This window comes from Tetrao urogallus, assembly GCF_951394365.1.
Source record: "Tetrao urogallus genome assembly, chromosome: 1".
Lineage (NCBI taxonomy): Eukaryota > Metazoa > Chordata > Aves > Galliformes > Phasianidae > Tetrao > Tetrao urogallus.
The window spans coordinates 131,585,363-131,604,303 of record NC_136813.1 but is presented as its reverse complement, the minus strand read 5'-3'; the positions used below and the strand labels follow the sequence as shown (position 1 = coordinate 131,604,303).

The 18,941-nt window shown below is 37.3% G+C and overlaps 1 protein-coding gene across 1 annotated transcript in view; it reads left to right on the top strand.

The window, feature by feature from the left end:
- Positions 1-18,941, top strand: part of PTPRO (protein tyrosine phosphatase receptor type O) — a gene marked incomplete at both ends in the record, with an annotated part of 149,072 nt that overhangs the window by 117,680 nt on the left and 12,451 nt on the right. The window contains 9 exons of the mRNA XM_079549593.1: positions 2,397-2,536; positions 4,904-5,036; positions 6,395-6,515; positions 8,457-8,525; positions 12,183-12,266; positions 15,247-15,282; positions 16,420-16,501; positions 17,415-17,505; positions 18,253-18,329. Coding sequence (XP_079405719.1) covers positions 2,397-2,536; positions 4,904-5,036; positions 6,395-6,515; positions 8,457-8,525; positions 12,183-12,266; positions 15,247-15,282; positions 16,420-16,501; positions 17,415-17,505; positions 18,253-18,329 — 833 coding nt within the window. The remainder of the gene's footprint in view (positions 1-2,396; positions 2,537-4,903; positions 5,037-6,394; positions 6,516-8,456; positions 8,526-12,182; positions 12,267-15,246; positions 15,283-16,419; positions 16,502-17,414; positions 17,506-18,252; positions 18,330-18,941) is intronic.

Genomic DNA, 18,941 nt, shown 5'->3' with positions numbered 1-18,941 from the left:
ACAGGAGAAAAAAAAAAAAAAAAAAAAAAAAAATCAAATTCATGGCTGAGGAGCACTGCATCATTCTAAAAGAAATGTGTGTAACCTACACAAAGAAACAAAACAAAACAAAAAGATGTCTTCCTTCAACTCTGAAGAAAACTGAACAGTACATTGCTGTGCCTCAAGAGATTTCACTTCATTTTTGCATGCACGTGGAATTATTGATTCCTTGGTGCCTAAAGCTGTGAAATGTTGAAGCATGCCTAACTGCTTTTACGGGCATTAACTCCACTGTGAAGGTGGGTTAGGAGAGCCAGTAATTTCAAACTGGATTATCTTCTCTATACACATAATATATCTTTTCTGAGTGACAGTGAAAAGAGTGATATTAAAGGTTTTCGTAATTTATAATGAATTAGAGATCTTTTAGAAGTCATTATCTACTTGTCCTTTTCTATAGCTCTTTTTTACCCAAATCCCTAAGACAGTGCTGGGGCGAACAATACCGCCACAAGAATCTAAGTACTTCCAGGTCTTTTCATCAGAGGAAATACTTGAAACAAACTCCATGAATTTTCCCTTCTTTATGCAAGTCTCCTCGTCTGTTCTGCCCAAGACGGTATATCTGTGCACACAGTTAAGTGTGTACATTCCATGCAGAGGATAAGTATATGCCCCTGCTACTACTACCCAAATATTTTTGGAATATTTCAAAATATCAGCAAGCTTTATCTTCCATGCAGGTCTATAAATGCCATGTGTTATTAATGTTACACCCCCTGCATCCTCGCTGTGTCTTGTTTTTCCTTATGGACAGGGAAAACAGCAATTGGCAGGGCAGCAGACTCTTGTTGAACTCTCCTGGTTATTTTGTTCTTGCTCTCTTTGTCAACAAAAAGAAAGCAGAAACAATTCAGTTTTGATAAATTGCCTCTAGATTTCTGTGTGGTTGTTTGCTTCCCTCCACCCTGTTTGTACTTTGAGTGGGCAATTGTAAGGGTATTTTATGAGAGGTTCTCCTTCTCTCTTTTTCTGAGGGAGCACTGGGAGTTGTAATTAGCAGTAGTGGGAACTGATTCTAAGTGATAGACAACTCAGCACTTGGCAGTCACTTAAGCACTCCTGCCAAATGTTCTTCCCTCCATAATGTTTGCTTCGTTCTGGCAACTTTCCACTTGCAGAAAAATCAAGCCATTTGCTGGAGGCAAAAGGAAGATTTGCTTGGGATGGTGCCAAAATTTGAAACTCATATTTTCACTGAGATCATTTTTTACCTGGAGTGAGGGATGGAATGTATTTCTAAATCCAGGAGCAGATGCATGGGTATAACTGAAAGAGAAAGATGCTTTCCGATGTCTTTCTGGGACAATGTTTATACTGCAGACCCCATGACACAGAAGCAGCCATGTGAAAGTGCCTCAGTCCCTGCCCTGCTCTCTTACCTCTTTCCCGATTGCCAATGTACTCTTAACAGCCTCAAACCTTAGAATGCTGATCTGATTGTCTGGGGAACAGATACTTCTTCCAAATCTATAACCACCTGAACAATTCCTTTGTGCTGGATTTTTTGTGATGAATCTTACACATCATATCCAGGCTTCTGTGACAGCGTCCTATGCAGTGATAACAACAAATTATTTGTAAAAGGAATAGAACAGAACAAATTGTTGTTGTATCTGGTTAGTCAGGATTGCTTTTCTCTGCCCTTCAAGATACCCTTCCCGTGGTCCCAATGCTCCTGGAGTCTCAGACATCACAACAGCAACAAGTACAAAAACAATAAATTAAAAGCCTCTGAGATCTGGACTTTTACATTCTGTGAGAAGAGAAAACTCCTGGAACTATCTGAAATGAGTGAAGATCCAATTGCCTTTAAATATTAACCTGGAAGAAAAAAGACAGACTAGAAGATTTATTTGAACTGCCAAATGATTAAATATTTCCTCTGGTGCAATTAAGTGGACCTAGACAGAGCTCACTTTGGGGGGGCTGCTTCATTATTATCTCCTGGGTCAGGCCTTGCAGAGCAAATATTTATCAGTGCAAATGTTTTGCTAACAGGTGGGCAGACATCTCTTCCTGAAAGAGATTCTGTTAGCATTTTTCTATTAGTACAATATGCTGATTGCCCTAAAAGAGTCTGTGAAAAAGGAAGTGACTATTCAACTGCCCAAATAGAGAACATTTTAAATTAAAAAAAAAACAAACAAAACTAAGACACTTCATCGCCTTCCCATTTTGCATTGGTTGCATATCATCATGAGGGACAGTGCTTTTTGCTGGCAGACTATCTGAAGGAAATGAGTGATAGAAAGGCATTGGACATTGCATTTCTTTTTATGTGATGCTTCCTCTTCTTGGTTGTACAAAGACTTCGAGATAAGCTTAATAAAAGGAGATTTTCTTTTAACTAGAACCAGCACCTCCAAAGTCACTGTTTGCTGTCAACAAGACTCAGACCTCTGTCACTCTGCTGTGGGTGGAAGAAGGAGTGGCTGATTTCTTTGAAGTCTACTGCCAGCAAGCTGGATCTAAGCAAGAAATTAAAGTCCAGGTATGTTAGGTCTTTTTTGTTTTCTATTTTTCATTTCTAGAACTGACTAGGCCTGGCATCTTTTAGGTTTACTGTCTACTGCTTAGCATTTGCCTCTAAAGTCCAGGGTTTAGGTTTTCAACCAAATGTGATAGGGTGGTTCAGAATTAGAGCGTTTAGAGCTGAGCGGCTAAAGCATTTGAAATGCTAAAATATTTTGTTATTTTGCAGTGTTAAGGCTGGCTGATCTTGCTGATGAGATTGTTACTGGTTGAGCAGAAGCTATGTTCATCCATGACAGCAGCAGTATCAATCCTTGCCTCGTCATGAAATGAACTCTATTATAGTCTGCAAAACATGAAGAGCCACAAAACTAAGGGAATGTCAATGAGCAGAAATGGGAAAATTTTCAGGTAGCTTGGTTAGAAATGGGAAAAATAGACATATTTAGATGCTACAGGGCTGAGCTCTTTTATACAGTATCTAATTATTACTGGGTTACTGTTCTCCTGGTTTTGAGGACTGTTAACTGAAGTTAAGTAGGATCTTACGTGCTATTCAGATTTCCTTTATGGGAAAATGTTGCTACTTCTTAAACATTTTTTTCTTGCAGCATTTCCTTCCAGATTCAACTTCAGAAAATAATCTTTTTTTCCTTCTCTCCATGTTGACACGTATGCTCTTTGGACACATGAACACCTGAGTTAGATTGGTAAAGCTGTTCTGTGAAAAGGAGGATCAGTATTAGTTTTGATTTCTTGCTATTCAACATTGTGTATGAGGATTACTTTGTGGTTTAGCTGACGGCTTAGTGAATCACTGTGATTGCGTGCTATGAAACACTGTCATCTGGACTTTCCCAGAATGGGGAGTTACTCAGGAAAAAAAAAAAAAATAACCCACACGGACCTATAATTATCCCGAAAAATATATACACCCTCTTTAACTCAGTATTGCTTAATATTTAATATTTTAAGTTAAGAAAGGCACTGAATAAAGGAGAAAATGTTCAGAAGCACTTGAATCTTTTGGATAGTTTGGATTCCAATTTTGGATTCCTGTTTTTTTCACGGTGAATAGACAGAGATCATGAAGTCATTATCTACTTAGCAGAGATTCAAAATAATGATGTGATTAGACAAGAAAGGTACCACAGGATTTGCGGCTTCAGTGCTGAGCAATTATGTTTTAAGAACATCAGAAAAAGACTGCTCCGTTTGGCAGGAACTTCAGTGGTTTCTCATTTGTTGACACGAACATCTGGCAGTGGGAAATGCACAGAGATTAGCAGTTCACTTCTCGTTAGATTCATCACTGTCTTTTCTGTCTCTGTGACAAAAGGGGAAGGACTCCTTTTTAAACCTTAAAAATGGATGCTTTCTCTTTAGACCGGTGAAAATCCTTTATTTGTGACTTTCCATGGTAATTGCATGAATATTTTTGTCACTTTCCTCCATTTTTAAACTAGCAACAGATTTCCATGTTTGAACATCTTGGGTTTTTGTTTGACTTACTTAATTCTTTCCAGAGGGGAAAATGGAAAAAAAAACCATCATACCAAGTCCAAAACATGTCCCCTGCTTTCAGCTGAGGGATTACAACCCTCCTACCTTATATTCATGTATATGTGATTTCATCTGTGTAATGTAAATCAGAATTGCATTGCAAGAAGAACCCTTTATCATATAGAAGGAATCCCTGGCTGATAATGAGCCACTGAAAATATCCAGTGCTCAGGGCTTGCTGCATTGCACTCTGTGCACTCAGTTTCCTATTACTGCATCTGCAACCCACCCTTAGCTCTGCTGGAGTACAGAAAAGTACTCTCAGTACTTACTCTCAGTAAGTATAGTTTTCAGAACCATAAAGTCCTCTATCTTTAAATCAGTCCATACATGATATTTGTTTTTTTTTTTCCAGACTAGCATTTATAAAACTAGGGACATAGAAATTAAAACACTGCATAAAGTTATTATATAAAAAATAACTGTTTTCCTCCTACTTGTGTGGCTTAGTAACGAGCTTGAGAGCTTCTACCTACTTCTGGGAATGTTCCAGGGGATGCAGCACTTTCCCCACAGTGAGTGTGCCTGGCCAAACCACTGCAAAGCACTCTCCTGCCCACCCCAAGGGATTCTGAGCTCCCTGAGGTGCTCTGGGCTGTTCCCACTGTTGTTTTCACCCCTGTTGCTCTCCCCTCTTCTGCCAGACTAGATGCCTGTGTTTGAGGGCAGGTCATGGTTACTGTCCCTACGTTTCAAAGCACTGCTTTTATCACCAAATCTAACTTTATCATTTCAAATAAGTGGGAGGAGAGCAGAACAATGATTTGTGTTCTTGCATTTATGGGAGACACAAACTACTGTGTGTTTTTCTCCATGTCTATAGGAACCTGTCACTGTCTCTTCACACGTAGTCACTATTTCCAGCCTAACTCCTGCCACTTCCTACAACTGCAGCGTGACCACATTCAGCCACAATAGCCCCAGTGTTCCCACTTTCATTGCAGTTTCCACCATGGGTAAGCAACACTTCCCTTTCTACTTTGTCCTCCAGCTGCAGCATCTGTTTCTTCTTGCTTTCTAAAGCTGGTCTCAGCAATGCTGGCAACCAAACATTGTTTGTGTCGTGGAAGAGATGCCAGATGTAGTAGGGATGGGGAAGTAACTTTTAAAAGTTTTTATTAAAACCTTGATGGGGTTTTGATTGCTAAGTTGCAAACTAGTGGCTCAGTTCTCTGCTGGCTTTTAGAAATTAGAGACCTGGTTTGTAGTTTCAAGGCTGAACATCAGTGCATTGCCTGATGACATGTATGGAAAAAAAAACCATCTTGTCAGCCAATCCCAAATGAAACAATGAAAATCACACTGATGAGCTCCTAAGGAGAAAAATCTCTTCAATTTTCAATGAGGAAGTGAAGACAGAGTGAGAGCAATGAAGAGAGAGTGGGGTATCCTGAGCCATCACATGCCAGAGGGATAACTCCCACTGGAGGCTCTCTGGGCTTGCCATCAAGTCTAGCATTGTACTGGCTCTGAAGAATGAAAATCAGTGTTGGATTGTCCAGAACAATGGACTTTTATTTAAACTCTGCCATTCATAATGATCAACGTGATCACTGCTTAGTTAGCATAAGTCGTAGCTTTAGTCATGCGTCCTGTACATCATACACTACTCCATCATGGAATTCAATGCCTGAAATTTAGTTCAGTGACTTTTAGCTCTGTGATTTCTATTTTAAAAATGCTTCTCTGGATGTAAAGTTATTTTGAGCAAGTAGAGCAGACAGGTTTTCTTATGTAATGAGCAGAATGCTCATTACATAATGCTCTTATGCTAGTAATACTGATAAATGTAATATGGAACAAAAATAAATCAAGATTTTGTCATTGAGTGTTGTTTTGAGCTCTTAGTGAAAACAGAATATACTGTTAAAATTTATTTGACGATGTCATTCAATCTACTTCAACCCAATACGTTAACAGAGCCTCTGCCTGTTATTTTGCTATTGGATCAGAGAAAGGTATTGACTATTGCTGAAGAACACCTTCAGAGTTGGAAGTGTGCTTTGGAGACATAGACAATGAAGAACATCTGTATTTTGTATTTCCTTGTCCATTTTTCTCTTTTATTAAGTATGGCAGTTAAGGAAAAAGAAATAAAAACATCAGGACACAAAATGCCACAGTGAAGTCATTTCCCTGTGGAAATGTTGTAAGAGCGATAACTAGTCAAAACATCCTTTTATGTCTAGTAGTATATTTTCCTCTCTGTAAAACTCTAGGCTGAACAATTCATAAATATAACGCTATGGGTAGGGCTAAGGGAACTTAGTTCTTCTGAATCAAATAACCAAGATCCCGTTGTTTGTATATGCAGTTACTGAGATGAATCCCAACATAGTGGTAATCTCTGTGTTAGCCATTCTAAGTGTCCTTCTCATTGGACTGCTGCTGGTGACCCTTGTTGTGCTTAGGAGGAAACATCTACAAATGGCCAGGTGAGTCCAGATTTATGTTAATTTCAAAATTATCAGAATGCAACAATACATTATGCCAGTAGCTATAACTTGGGATGTTTTTATACTTGGTTAATACTTGAAAAGCTTGTGATTCCTTCACAGAATTGGTCTTGCTGATGTTTAGAAATATCATATCTTCTATTTACCTTCATTCTGGACCTGAGCTATCAGCCTGAACGTTTGTCTGATTTTAACTTTGCTGAATTGGGTAAATAAGAAGAGCATTCACTTAATACAGAAGGGTTGTGTCAGGAACTTAAAGGATTATTTAGGTTTGAGGCATCTTGGCATGATTAGGACATCAAAATGATTTGCAAATCTTTCATTTGTTTTTGAACAGGGGTTTTCTGTATCAACAGATAAGATGGTTATTCCATTTCATCAGGTCAAAGATTCTCCATTTCAGGGGCCATGCAAGGCCTCAACCCTGTTAGCCAAACCACCAGGATGAGGAAAGGTGCACTCAGGGCCTTGACAGTCTGTCCCCAAAACATTTGACAGCCTACATCCAACTCCTGGTCTTTGTCTGTCCAAATTCTCCATTCATATAGGATTCCATCCTATGGGAACAGCAGCATGGCACAAAGAAGACTATCTTACCTAGATCTCATCCTTCCATGCAGTCAGAATGCAAAAACTGAGATCTACAAACCCAGGAAAGATCTCAAGTCCTTTTGTTCACCTATAGCATTAACTATTCCCATTTGTTCTATTGTACAGATAAAGGAAAAAATTATCTTGCACAAGTAAAAACTTTTTTTTACAGAACCTGTTCCTTCAGATGTATGCACCAATCCTTTATACCTGAACACAGACATTCAATTTTCCTTGGATATCTCACCTGTAAGAGTTCAGTTTTGTGTAAGTTACATTATAGAGTAGGAAAACAGTGGAGAATACTCCAAACACACTGTATGTGGCTTATCTGCTGGGTCTAGAAGGTTCCTGGAGTCTTCATCCTTTTGTAATCTATGCTGTATACCTTATATTCGTTTACTCTTCTAGCAAATTGTAATTGTTTCATATAAAAGCCTTGTGTGTAAAATCTTTGACTTGATTACCTAGCAAAGTCTACATTTTATGTATCTAGTCTTGGCTATATATTCCATGAAACAGATGACCACATCACATAGATTTTAAGGCCATTTCTTTCAGGGAATATTATGTGGCTGGTTACTTTTATATATGACTTGCTCTGGGAAAATACCATCTAAATTAATTTTCTTCTCTATTGAATTACTATGCAGACAGCCTAAAGCTGTTTCTTGTTCTCTTCAACACTGCTTCTAACCATAGAAGATAAAAAACCCAAGAGGAAATTAAAAAGTAAACCCAGTGAAGCTGCAAGCACTTGTTTGTTTAAATCAAGGAAGGAAAAATAGTTGAGTCAGTTTATCATTTGCAGCAGAAAATAGTGAACTCGTGATAAATTCACTGAGATGTTCCTCAGGAAATTCAGTCTTTTTCACATTTGTTTTCTGAACTCAAAATTACCACACGTTTGTCAAATGGAGACAAATATACATCTTTTCCTTAAAGGAGTTGGAACTGGGAATATTTAGTATAGAAAGGTAAATCTTTTGTGTTTTTACTGAGGCCACCAGGGGTTTCAGTGCCATACTGTAGAAATCCCAATTCTGAATAGATGAGGCTTATTTAAGTTTTTTTATTAGCCACCTTTTCTTTTTTTTTTTAGGTTTTCTAAAGATTATTAGGAAGCCTAATCTCAGGTTAATGGTTTTGGAGGACTATATTAAGGGATTTCAGTTTTGTTTTTCACACATTAACTCAGAGCTAATAACAAATCTGAGTGCTCAGCACATCTCAGAAACTTTTGGTGTACTCTCTTGAATCAGCATCACTGCAAGCATTGCGAATCCTAAGATGGTAACTGTGTGCTCAATGATCTTCCTGAAACAGGGAGTGCGGGGCTGGAACCTTTGTCAATTTTGCATCATTAGAGAGAGATGGAAAGCTACCATATAACTGGTGAGTGTTTAAAAAGAAAGCTTTTAATTATGTTTTTCCCCATCTCTGCTTTATTGGCAAACATGACCTTTAAATTTTAAAAGTTCTTTTTTTTTTTTTCTTTTCCTTTTTTTTTTTAATGCAATCACTGTCCCTATTTATGATAAAATTACTATTCCTGTTACTTCAGGATTTTATTTCTTGAACAATGACTCAAGACTGTGTGTACTGTCAACTGATATTTTTAGTAGGGTGTGATGTGTAACATGTCAACAAAGTTGCATAGATGTTGAAGTCTTATTGCACAGATTTTTTTTAATTTTTTTTTCTTGAAGACTTATTTCCTAAAGTAACACAAGTGTGGAAACTTGATCTATAAGTCCATCAGCACTTCCACTCTTCAGGATTAAGCTTGTCTGTAGATGATTAATCACGAACCATCTTCACAAAATGCTGTTAGTTATTTTTCCTTGCAATGAAAGGATGCAATGACAAATGTAAACCAACTCAGTATTTACTGCAAATTTGTGTTCAGCGCTGTTGAAATGACTGGAAGGAAAGCTTATTTTTTCTAGTCTAGAAAATCACCTGCAAGGGTTATAGGCACTGACTGTGGACTCCAAACCATCACTGACACTATCAGCTGAGGAAAAGTATTTGTACAAAGATAGTCAGTAGGATTAGCTTTTACAGAAGCAAAAGGGCTCTACGGCCTACCTCACTGGTACCAGTATGGCCATTCTCATTCCTAATTTGATTATCATATGGGTGTTAATGACTGATCTAGGGTTTATGGTCTTATTATCAGTCTCCATGAAAAGACCCATGTTTTTCAAGGCAAGTCCAAACAGATATCTAGAAACACAGCATTAGCCCCCTGCAGCCCCATTCTAGTATGTAGGAGGAACCTTGGTTTAATGTTTGTGATCAGCTTTGTTGACAGCTAAGAAGCTGGAAAGCGATGCACTGGGAACTACTTCCATGATCTCAGGGGACCCAGCCTGCCCAGCAAGGACAGAACTAAATGAGTTGACACTGCACCACAACAAGCCTTTTGCTAATAAGCATGCAAACTGAACTAACAAGCCCAGCAAATCCTGTCAATATCTTACTGTGCTGCTAATTAACTGGATATTAAACAAGCTTCACTTGCTTGGTTTAGCTTTAATAGCAGCCAGCTGTAGCAGTAGAAACTAATCTCTCTTTCAGCTTCTCTTTCTCGGGCTGTATTAATGGCGATGAAGGCAGAAGATCAAACACTCATGTTAATTAAATATCCAAACGAATCAAATGATTAAACTAGAAACGGATGTTATTAAAACCATGAAAGGCTTTTTTTGTGGGAAAGGAAATTAATTAATAGGTTTGGACGTGTAAGTGAAGGATCTTGTTACTTGATTTTGTTGATGTGTATTTATGTGTATAGATATTTATTTATATAAACATAAATTTTGTTATGAAAACATAAATTTTAGAGAACATTCCTGCTTAAGACCTTTACAAATGTTTAGTATTTGAAGTCAGGTGCCCTAATCATACAGTCCTTACTTCTCTGAGGATTAGTGAAGACTTCTTGTTCTGCATGCCTTTCTTGTCTACTCAGCTACAGATACACTGTCCATCCAGGCAGCCAAATGGGAACTGTGGTCCCAGAGACAGGTACAAATGATTAAGAAACTAACTTTGCTAGCTGTTGTTACAAGGACCTAATAAGAGTGCTGTGGGTATATCCACTGAATATCCACTGAAGAAGGCAGCTCAGCAGAGTTTTCAGGATTTGATCAATCTCTGCATCTCTCTCCCCTAAGTAAATAAAATTCAAAATTCAGTACATCTCAGTAATAGGTGAAAAACTATGTAATTCCAGGAAAACAGTATTTTATTAATTGCACAATTACGTAATTTTCATACATCGAAGAAAATCAGTTGTTTTAAAGTTGGGAGCTCCTAAATCTATACTGTAAACAGCACAAGAAGGTGGGCAAGCATACTAACCTGTGATATGATCAAGGGTAGAAACTGCTCATGATGATTTGGCAATGGAACAAGACACAAGCTTAAATAATTCCTTCTGCATCAGTGCACAAGAGAAAGTAAAAGCCCTAGAAAACCTAGGTGGGGTATCCCAAAGGGAAGAGGAGTATTTTAGCAACACTGTGTCTTTTTCCTTAGACTAGTGAAAAGCTCTCTGTTGCACCAACACTGTGCTTATGGAAGGCACTATTTAATCCTCAGTCCATTTCCATAGAAACAGCAGATAGGCAGTAAAAAGCTGATTCTACAACTACTATAGTATGTGATTAACCAGAAAACTGAACTGCTATGCTGGCTTTGCTGTTGCTGTCTCCAAAGCACAAAAGAGGAATAACCCACTGTCACTGGTTTTGTTAGCCATTTTCAGGAGGAAATTCTGGCTGGCTGTTCAGCAGAGGAGCTGGCAGAAGAGGAACAGCCTCTTCAAGCTCCACGTAGAGCTTGTGCTTCTGGCTGGCCCATGCATCTGACATCTGGGGAAGGTGCCCAGCATAAATTGCGCTGCCCATTCTACTCAGCAGTAAAACTCTTTGAAATGTAACTTAGAGTTATCAGTGTCAGGGTAGTTTTCCATTCTGGGCTGGAAGATTACTGTAGTTGATTTGCTTTCCGAGGAAAGTACGGTATCTACCTATGTCATAATAACCAGGAGTTAAAAGTTTTCTGAAAAAAGAAACTCCACTTTGTGGTTCCTCTTCAGAACAGCTGTGGAGGCATGATATTACCTTTAGAACACTGAATTTTCTGATGGGAAGAAAAAAAACAATGCAAAAAAACCAAAACAAATAATAGAAAAGAAAACAAAACAAGGAAGGTATATTTGGCCAGAAGCCCTACTACTGGGGCAATTTTTTGTTGAAATTTGAGCTTTTCATAGTTGCAAAGTATTTATATTCCACTCACCACAAGGAACAATTGGCCTGATTGTGCTCCTGGATTAGTCTGTCAAAAAAATTACAAATGCAGAAATTTAGTACTATTTTATACTCAAGTTTCCGTTAGTTGCAATGAAACCATGGCTAGGAGAAGCAGAAATGATATTTTCATAAAAACTTAGGAGAGAATTGAAAATACTTGAAAATAGGACAATGCAAAATGTTACGTGAATGTTTTCGGAAATCTGACTCAGTTGAGGGTATTAAGAGTGGAATGATCTGAATTTAACTCTGATACAGATATTCCTACTGATACCCACAGGATCACTTGCAGGAACATGGTCATGTGTGGTTAAAGCAAACAATGTCTGTTTTGAAATAGCTCCAAACATCAGGAAACAGATTTAGCACCACTTAAGTAATGGGTGAAAACTGTGGATGAAACTCTCAAACCCTTTACTCTGAAAACCTTCCAATTTATCAATTAATATTGATTTAGAATCACAGGCCTCAATCAATACCAAAAAACACGTTTATTCTGATCAAACAGAATTTCATATTGGATGACTGAAAATTGTGTATAGGGCATAAGGTTGAGGAGAAAAAATTCTGTGGATGCTAATAATATTCTTATAAAGTAAGTAAGAAGAAGCCTTTGTGAATTTAGCTGAATTTTAGAATAGCACTTGCTGATCGCCTGACTTTTGTTTGTCTTACTAACTCTCCTCACTTTTTCATCTTTATGTATGTTATTTATTAATGCTCACAGGCGTAGAAGTGTATTTGCTTTCCTAACTCTGCTACCCTCATGCCTTTGGACTGATTATCTTTTGGCATTTTATATTAATCCTTGGTAAGTGATTTACTTGTTTTTCCATATGCAATGTATAAACAGTGTTAATTTCTGTTATATGAAAAAGGTGTGATACTTTTGCTTTCAAATGGGTCAAAGCTCTTGACGTTATAATTTTCTTGTAATAGAACATGGATTGGAGAGGATGCGGGTATCAAAGTATTTGCTACCCTGCTTCATCTGTTTTATGTCTGTTTATGCTCCAACCCATTTTTGCTATTAAAAAGCTAATTATATGGTGATCATCATATTCATTTCATTGCTGTCTCTTCACAGTTTTTGCCATTTCATTATAAATCCTGGCTTCTTCTGTCCCAGTTATTCATCTGCTCATTGCCTTCTGCTGCTTTTCTTTTACTAAAATTGCTTCATAATGGCCCACCTTTGCTGTGTGATGTCAAATGACTTGCTTTTAAAGGTCCAGTTTTGCTTTTGGAAACAACAATTCACTGAAAATCTATACCAACTAGCATTCCTCAGGTGTAAAAATTGGGTCACTGTGTGCATCTGTGTGTGTGTGTTTGTATTCAGCAGTTTTGTCCATAAATAGTTTATAAAGGCTTTGTAAATTACTTTTTAAATATATATATATGGTTATAGTTAACCAGGAAAGTCTCAGGGTCTATTTAGAGCCAGAACTGTTTTATGAACCATTTACAAGATACATGAGAGAAAAGATTAGCAATGATCCAAAAATGCTTCATTTGTATAAAATAAATGTATGTTCCTGATGGTCTGGAGTCCAAGGGATAGTGGTGTACAGAAATTAAGACTTGCTTTTGACCAAACATTTTCTCATCACATTACCATACAGCACCAATCCCCTGGTAGGCGGTCATAGAAATCTCTAGCATAGGGATTTCTGAGAACGGTTTTCTTTGGGTCACATTTGCTCTGTAGAAGATACAAAAAGAGTCATCTCTCTCTTTGCCTGTTCTTGTTTAATATACATTATTATTACCTTACCTCCCTAGATATGTATCTTTCTTCAGAAATTTCCCCTACAATTAAACTTCCCAGTTTGGTCTACTTTATTGCCTTTCAAGGAGCTGAAGTTGAATGAGATAAGATGAATTGCTCTCTTTGTATTTTAATCTGTAGGGTAAATGGAAGAAAAGATGAAACATCAGATGATGTTTCAAATGAATTTATTTTGTACTTACTTTGGTTTAAAACATTCATGAACATTCGGGGAACAAATGCAGTGCTAAGAAACTCTTGAGAGAATCAAAGCAGGAGAAATTGTTGCTGAGAAATGGATGTCAATCACTTGTTTTATTGCCTCTTGAAGTGTTCCTTAGAGAAGAGTTCTCAGAAAGTCCCATCATAAATAGCACTTTGATATTTTTTCCTTCTGAAATGAGCTGCAGTCTGCCCAACCTTAAAAAGAAGATTTACCATAGTTACAGTGAACAGCAAAGAAATGCATTAAGTAGTCTAGATAAATTAATGTTAGGACTTCTTTGAAAAAAGAGGTGTTTGAAGATGTAGTGTAAATGCTACTCATTTATATACAGATGGAGTACACACGAATGAGTACAAATGGGTGACAGTATTTGTATAGATAGCATTGTAGATTGAAGAGGTATATAATGGTGCTATGCAAAGCAAACTACTGTGTTAGTGGGAAGTTTGTGTTGTCATAGCTCTTTTTAACTCTGTAAGCAAAGCTTCACATCTTAAAGGAAATGTACCTTGGCTAGTTAACAAAATTGCTGAAGCTGATGTCTCCTCTGAAAATTGAGCATTTTGTAGAATTTAAGTTTGGAAATCAGATTATTTTTTTTAATTACTATTTCACTTCTAATCCTGAAGGGATAGAAAAGTACAAATACTCCACTTTTAATAATTTCCTTTTGTGTTTTTTATTTACTGTTTTGAAATTAAAAGTCTTCACTTTTAATTTACCAATTGAAGCTGTGGTGCACGGTATCTAGAAATCATTTTACTATTAGAATTAAATTTAAAATGTATCGTTATAATACAATTAGTAAATAGATTTTTGATACCCAAGAATAAAAAAAATAGCACCATTAAAATTCCTTCTGAGTAAGTGAGAATCTACTTGTGCTCCATGCTTGGTATAGCAGGATTGATCATTGTTTTCAAACCTCTATCAAAATTATTTTAGGTTGTTTACTTGATGTGTTTAATCTTGTTGGTTAATTAATTGTGGCAACAACAACATGAGCACACATACACACATCTTCCAAAAATCCACATGATGGTGGCTAGTTTAATGTAGCTCCCAAGTCCGTTTGTTATGGGTTATACTATTTAACTCTTTGGCTCACTCACAACTGTCACTAGTGAATTATATCCCTTATGAATCATGAGAAGACATGAATGGAATAATTATCTCTAGCTGTTAAAAATCAATTAAAATTATCTAAGGTTTAAGCTTTAGTCCAGCTAAGTCAGTATGATATTTGTCATTGTCTTCATTGATCATCATAAGCAGGTTATGAGATGGGTGAGAAATGGCATCGAGGTCCTTTCCTTTCTCCTTCACCTTTACTAAAATTTGCAAGTGTTCTCTCTTTGCCCAGCAGGATCTTCTCATTAATAATTTCCCTCTCCTGTTGGCATCGTTTCCAAGCCCAATAGAGCCAGACTAGAGCAGCCTGGGGACACCTTGGTGCTACAACTCCTGCAATAACACTGACAGGAATTCAGCCAGGCTCTATGAGCCTCAGCCCCAGAACATTAAGTCATTAATACTGTTGGGTCAGTATTTTCAGAGAACCTGATTCTTCTGAGAATAAGGTGGTATTTTCCAGAGCCACAGAATGGAAAATACATCCCACTAGCATCAATGGAAATTTTGCAACTAACTTAAAAATGCCCAAGGTATTATTGCCAACGTTATCCTGACTATTACATTGACCAGAAAGCATACATTCTCAAACCAGTTGTAAACTCGAATAAGGAATACGTGGTAGTTTAACAAATGAAAAAGCACTACTCTCTTTTTTTTCAGGAGTAAAAATGGACTAAAGAAGAGAAAACTGACCAAGTATGTAACTTCTTTGATATTTAAATAATTAAATAGTTAAAAAATCTCCTTAAACTGGACATCCATTATTGGAGTACATGGTATAGTGGTACTGCAATTACAGATACACAAAACTTCTTGAAAAACACACCCCAAGATAGATGTCTGAAAGCAGAAAGCAAACAGTAATTGGACAAAAGCAATTCTTCTCAAAAGATAAATTATAAAACAGCTCCTCACTGATAGAAAATTAGTCATTAGGGAAATGATCAATTATCCAACTTAGTTATTCCAATGGAGCTTATCCTTATTTAAAAATGACAAATGATGAAAAACTGGAATACATTTGTTCCTGGTATTATTTCCCTCTTGACGTAAGGTTCTCATTACAGTTGTAGTTAGAACATGGAGATCATTAATGTTAACGGATAAACAGGAGTAATTAAGTGGTGATGAGACAGGTTCCTCTGGGCATATTGCCTCAAAGTAAATGAAAAGATTACTGTGTACATGCCTCAGTAGCTTGTAAATTAGAGCATGATAATTAGGTGAGGGAAGCTGTTTACCTGCGTTCAGTTATTCAGAGTGTTAGCCTAATTATTTCTCTGTGTTTAGAGGTTATGCCTGTACTAAAGATAAACCCTCACCTAATGGAAAAGCGTGTAAAATGATGAGCATCACTAAATCAAAGCCAATTTATACTTGACGAAGCTCTGCATGCTTTTGTATATGCCACTTTTTCCAGACAGTATCTCTCCAGGAGAATTCAGTCACTATAACAAATATGTATAGCTCTCAAGGCCAGCAGAGAAAATAGTGGCATCCAAAATACTGTTCTGACATTTTTTTTCTTGGACAAAACCTACATATGAAATCTGTTTTTCTGTGTGAAGAAAGCTCAGATGAGTTGTAAAATTGTCATTTTGCCAGATATTTTGCTTCTGTGAAAACAACATTTTGCATAGCACACAAGAAACTTAAATTAATCGGTCGCCGCCCTGGTGCCAGAAACACAGTGAGACAATACGAAGTTGGACTTCCCAACCCACATCAAACCCATCAGCACTAGCAGCACTTGTATATAGTGTTGTAGGGGGATATAGATATGAAACCTAATGCATTTTTGTTTCTTAATTCTGTGTGTTTTACTTTTTAAAGCCCTGTCCAGTTGGATGATTTTGATGGCTACATCAAGGATATGGCAAAAGATTCTGATTATAAATTTTCTCTGCAATTTGAGGTAAACCTATAGATTCTATCCTCTCCTAGCTACTATATTTCAGCCAGCATTTCTCCAGATGTTAGGTTTGCGTGGTGTGTTCCTGTGCCCTGCAGTGTGCAATGTGCACTGTTATTGGGTGGGTCAGCTTCACATTATGTTCTGCAGAATTTCAAGGCAGGACTCGGTACCATTAAGGAGTATATTTAGTAAGCTCATCTCTGTCTCATCCTGTATGATTCCAGATAATTGTCAGATCAGTACACTTCCTTTAGATATAGGACATGCTGGTGGCCCAGATTACGTTCAGGACTTGTACAACTCCTTTAACTTGAGGAGCATCATTAAAATGAGAAAGTATCAAACATCAAAAATATCTTCAAGAGCAACCTTTAACAGTAACTGAAGTACACTGTCATAATTCACCTGCATTTAAGTCAGCTTAAAAATGCTAAACTAAAAAGCTCCACTCTTTGAAATAACTTTCAAAGGCTTAAAAGGGAAACAAGGAGACTTTCAGGTTTCCTCACTGTTCTGGTGATATACCCTTGCTGCCAGTTAAAAGCCTTTTGATGCATCATATGTTTGGTACAAGTACTGAATGTAAGGTCTGGAAAAAAATTTCAAATGTTCCCATGAAAAAAGACCAAAAGCCACTTAAGGAGAAAGCCCTTAAAGTGATGTGAAATGGCTGTCACAGAAAGAATTTATCAACTCTATTGATTTGACACTATTTTTGTTAACTACGTGTAGGTGGAGAAGAGCAGGCTGCAGCCATAACCTCTAATAGCAGCAGTGCATTGGCAACATCAGTATATAAAGTGTTTTATGAACATTTTCAATCTTGTACAAATAGCAAGCATTCACTTCACAAAGATTCATTTTCAGAGTCTTGGTGAGTTTGACCTTGGCATTTTTATCTCTCTTAACTCAGGAGCTAAAACTGATTGGGCTTGACATAGCTCACTTTGCTGCTGATCTTCCCATGAATCGCTGCAAAAATCGCTACACAAATATCCTGCCATGTAAGTACGTGCACTGATAAAGTCCCTTGAGATGGAAAGATGATTTTTAATAATAGGGGAATCATGACAGATTTTCTGACTGATAAAAGCCTTTTCTAAAACCTGCCTGTAGAGAGAAGATGGTGATATATTTTTTTCTTTTAGATATGAAGAGATGTTTTTGGGGGGATGTTTATCAAGACTGGAGTTAGGAAGTGAGGAATACAGTGTTGTTTCTACTACTGAAAGTTGTTACTATATTTTTCTTATGTTTTTAATGAAACCTAAGGGAGCCCAAAGCACTGGTAGTCAAAAGATGTATTTTGCTGAATAGTAGTAATTGTGCATCCATGTAGTATATACTGAGGCAAGTGTTGCTCTCTGTTGGTGAATATACAATCATAGAATCCTTAGAGTTGGAAGGGACCTTTAAAGGCTATCTAGTCCAACTGCCCTGCAATGGACAGCGATATGCACAGCTAGATCAGGTTGCCCAGGGCCTGATCCAGCTTGACGTTGAATGTCTCTAGGGATGGGGCATCCACCACCTCTCTGAGCAACCTTTTCCAGTGCCTCTCCACCCTCACTGTAAAAGATTTTTTTCCTTATATCCAACGTAAATCTACCCCATTTAAACTTCAAGCCATTTCCTCTTATGAGCATTCTTTTTTTTTTTTTTTTTAATAGGCTTTTTTTTTTCAGATTGCATAGGATTAATTTTGAGCACCATGCTTGATAGCCAATGATTTTTTTCATTTTCTTTTACAGATGACTTTAGTCGTGTCCGGTTAGTCTCAATGAATGAAGAAGAGGGATCTGACTACATTAATGCCAACTATATTCCTGTGAGTAAGAACAGTGTCCTGAACAGCACTTAGAACACATCTGCTGCAAAAGACACAATAGCTGCTGGTGGCTCAGTCACATTCTCAGAATCTTCTTTAGCTTCCAGTATTTTACTGGAAGGGAGCTGTTCTTTCCACCACACACCAAAAAATTTAAAAAAATTTTAAAAAGGTGGGGGGAGACATTAGATTTTTCACCATTTTTTTTCTCATGCTACCACTGAGTGAGCTGTGAATCTTTGTGAAAATAATATGTAACAGGTAGAGGAATGAGCAGGAATGAAGAAGTGGTGCAGTGCTTCTTAAGACAGCTAGGAAGAACAATAGAAATTTTTATACTGGAAACATTTGTAGGTTTCTAATGCACACAATCTAGTTTCCTCTTTGTGTTGATAAGCAGCTGTTTACCTGGAAAAAGCACCCAGAGTTCTAAAATAACTGAAGTGGAAGCAGAGCTGTAGCCAAGTATTTGAACACTAGGGATGGGCCAAAACCTTGTCAACTCTTTCTACTTGTTTCCTTTGTTGCTGCCCAAAGGTTTGCCCTTGTTTTATTCCCGTGTTCTCTACTTCCCCTTCACTGATGCTCAGTGTGTGCTGTGTTGAGTTCACT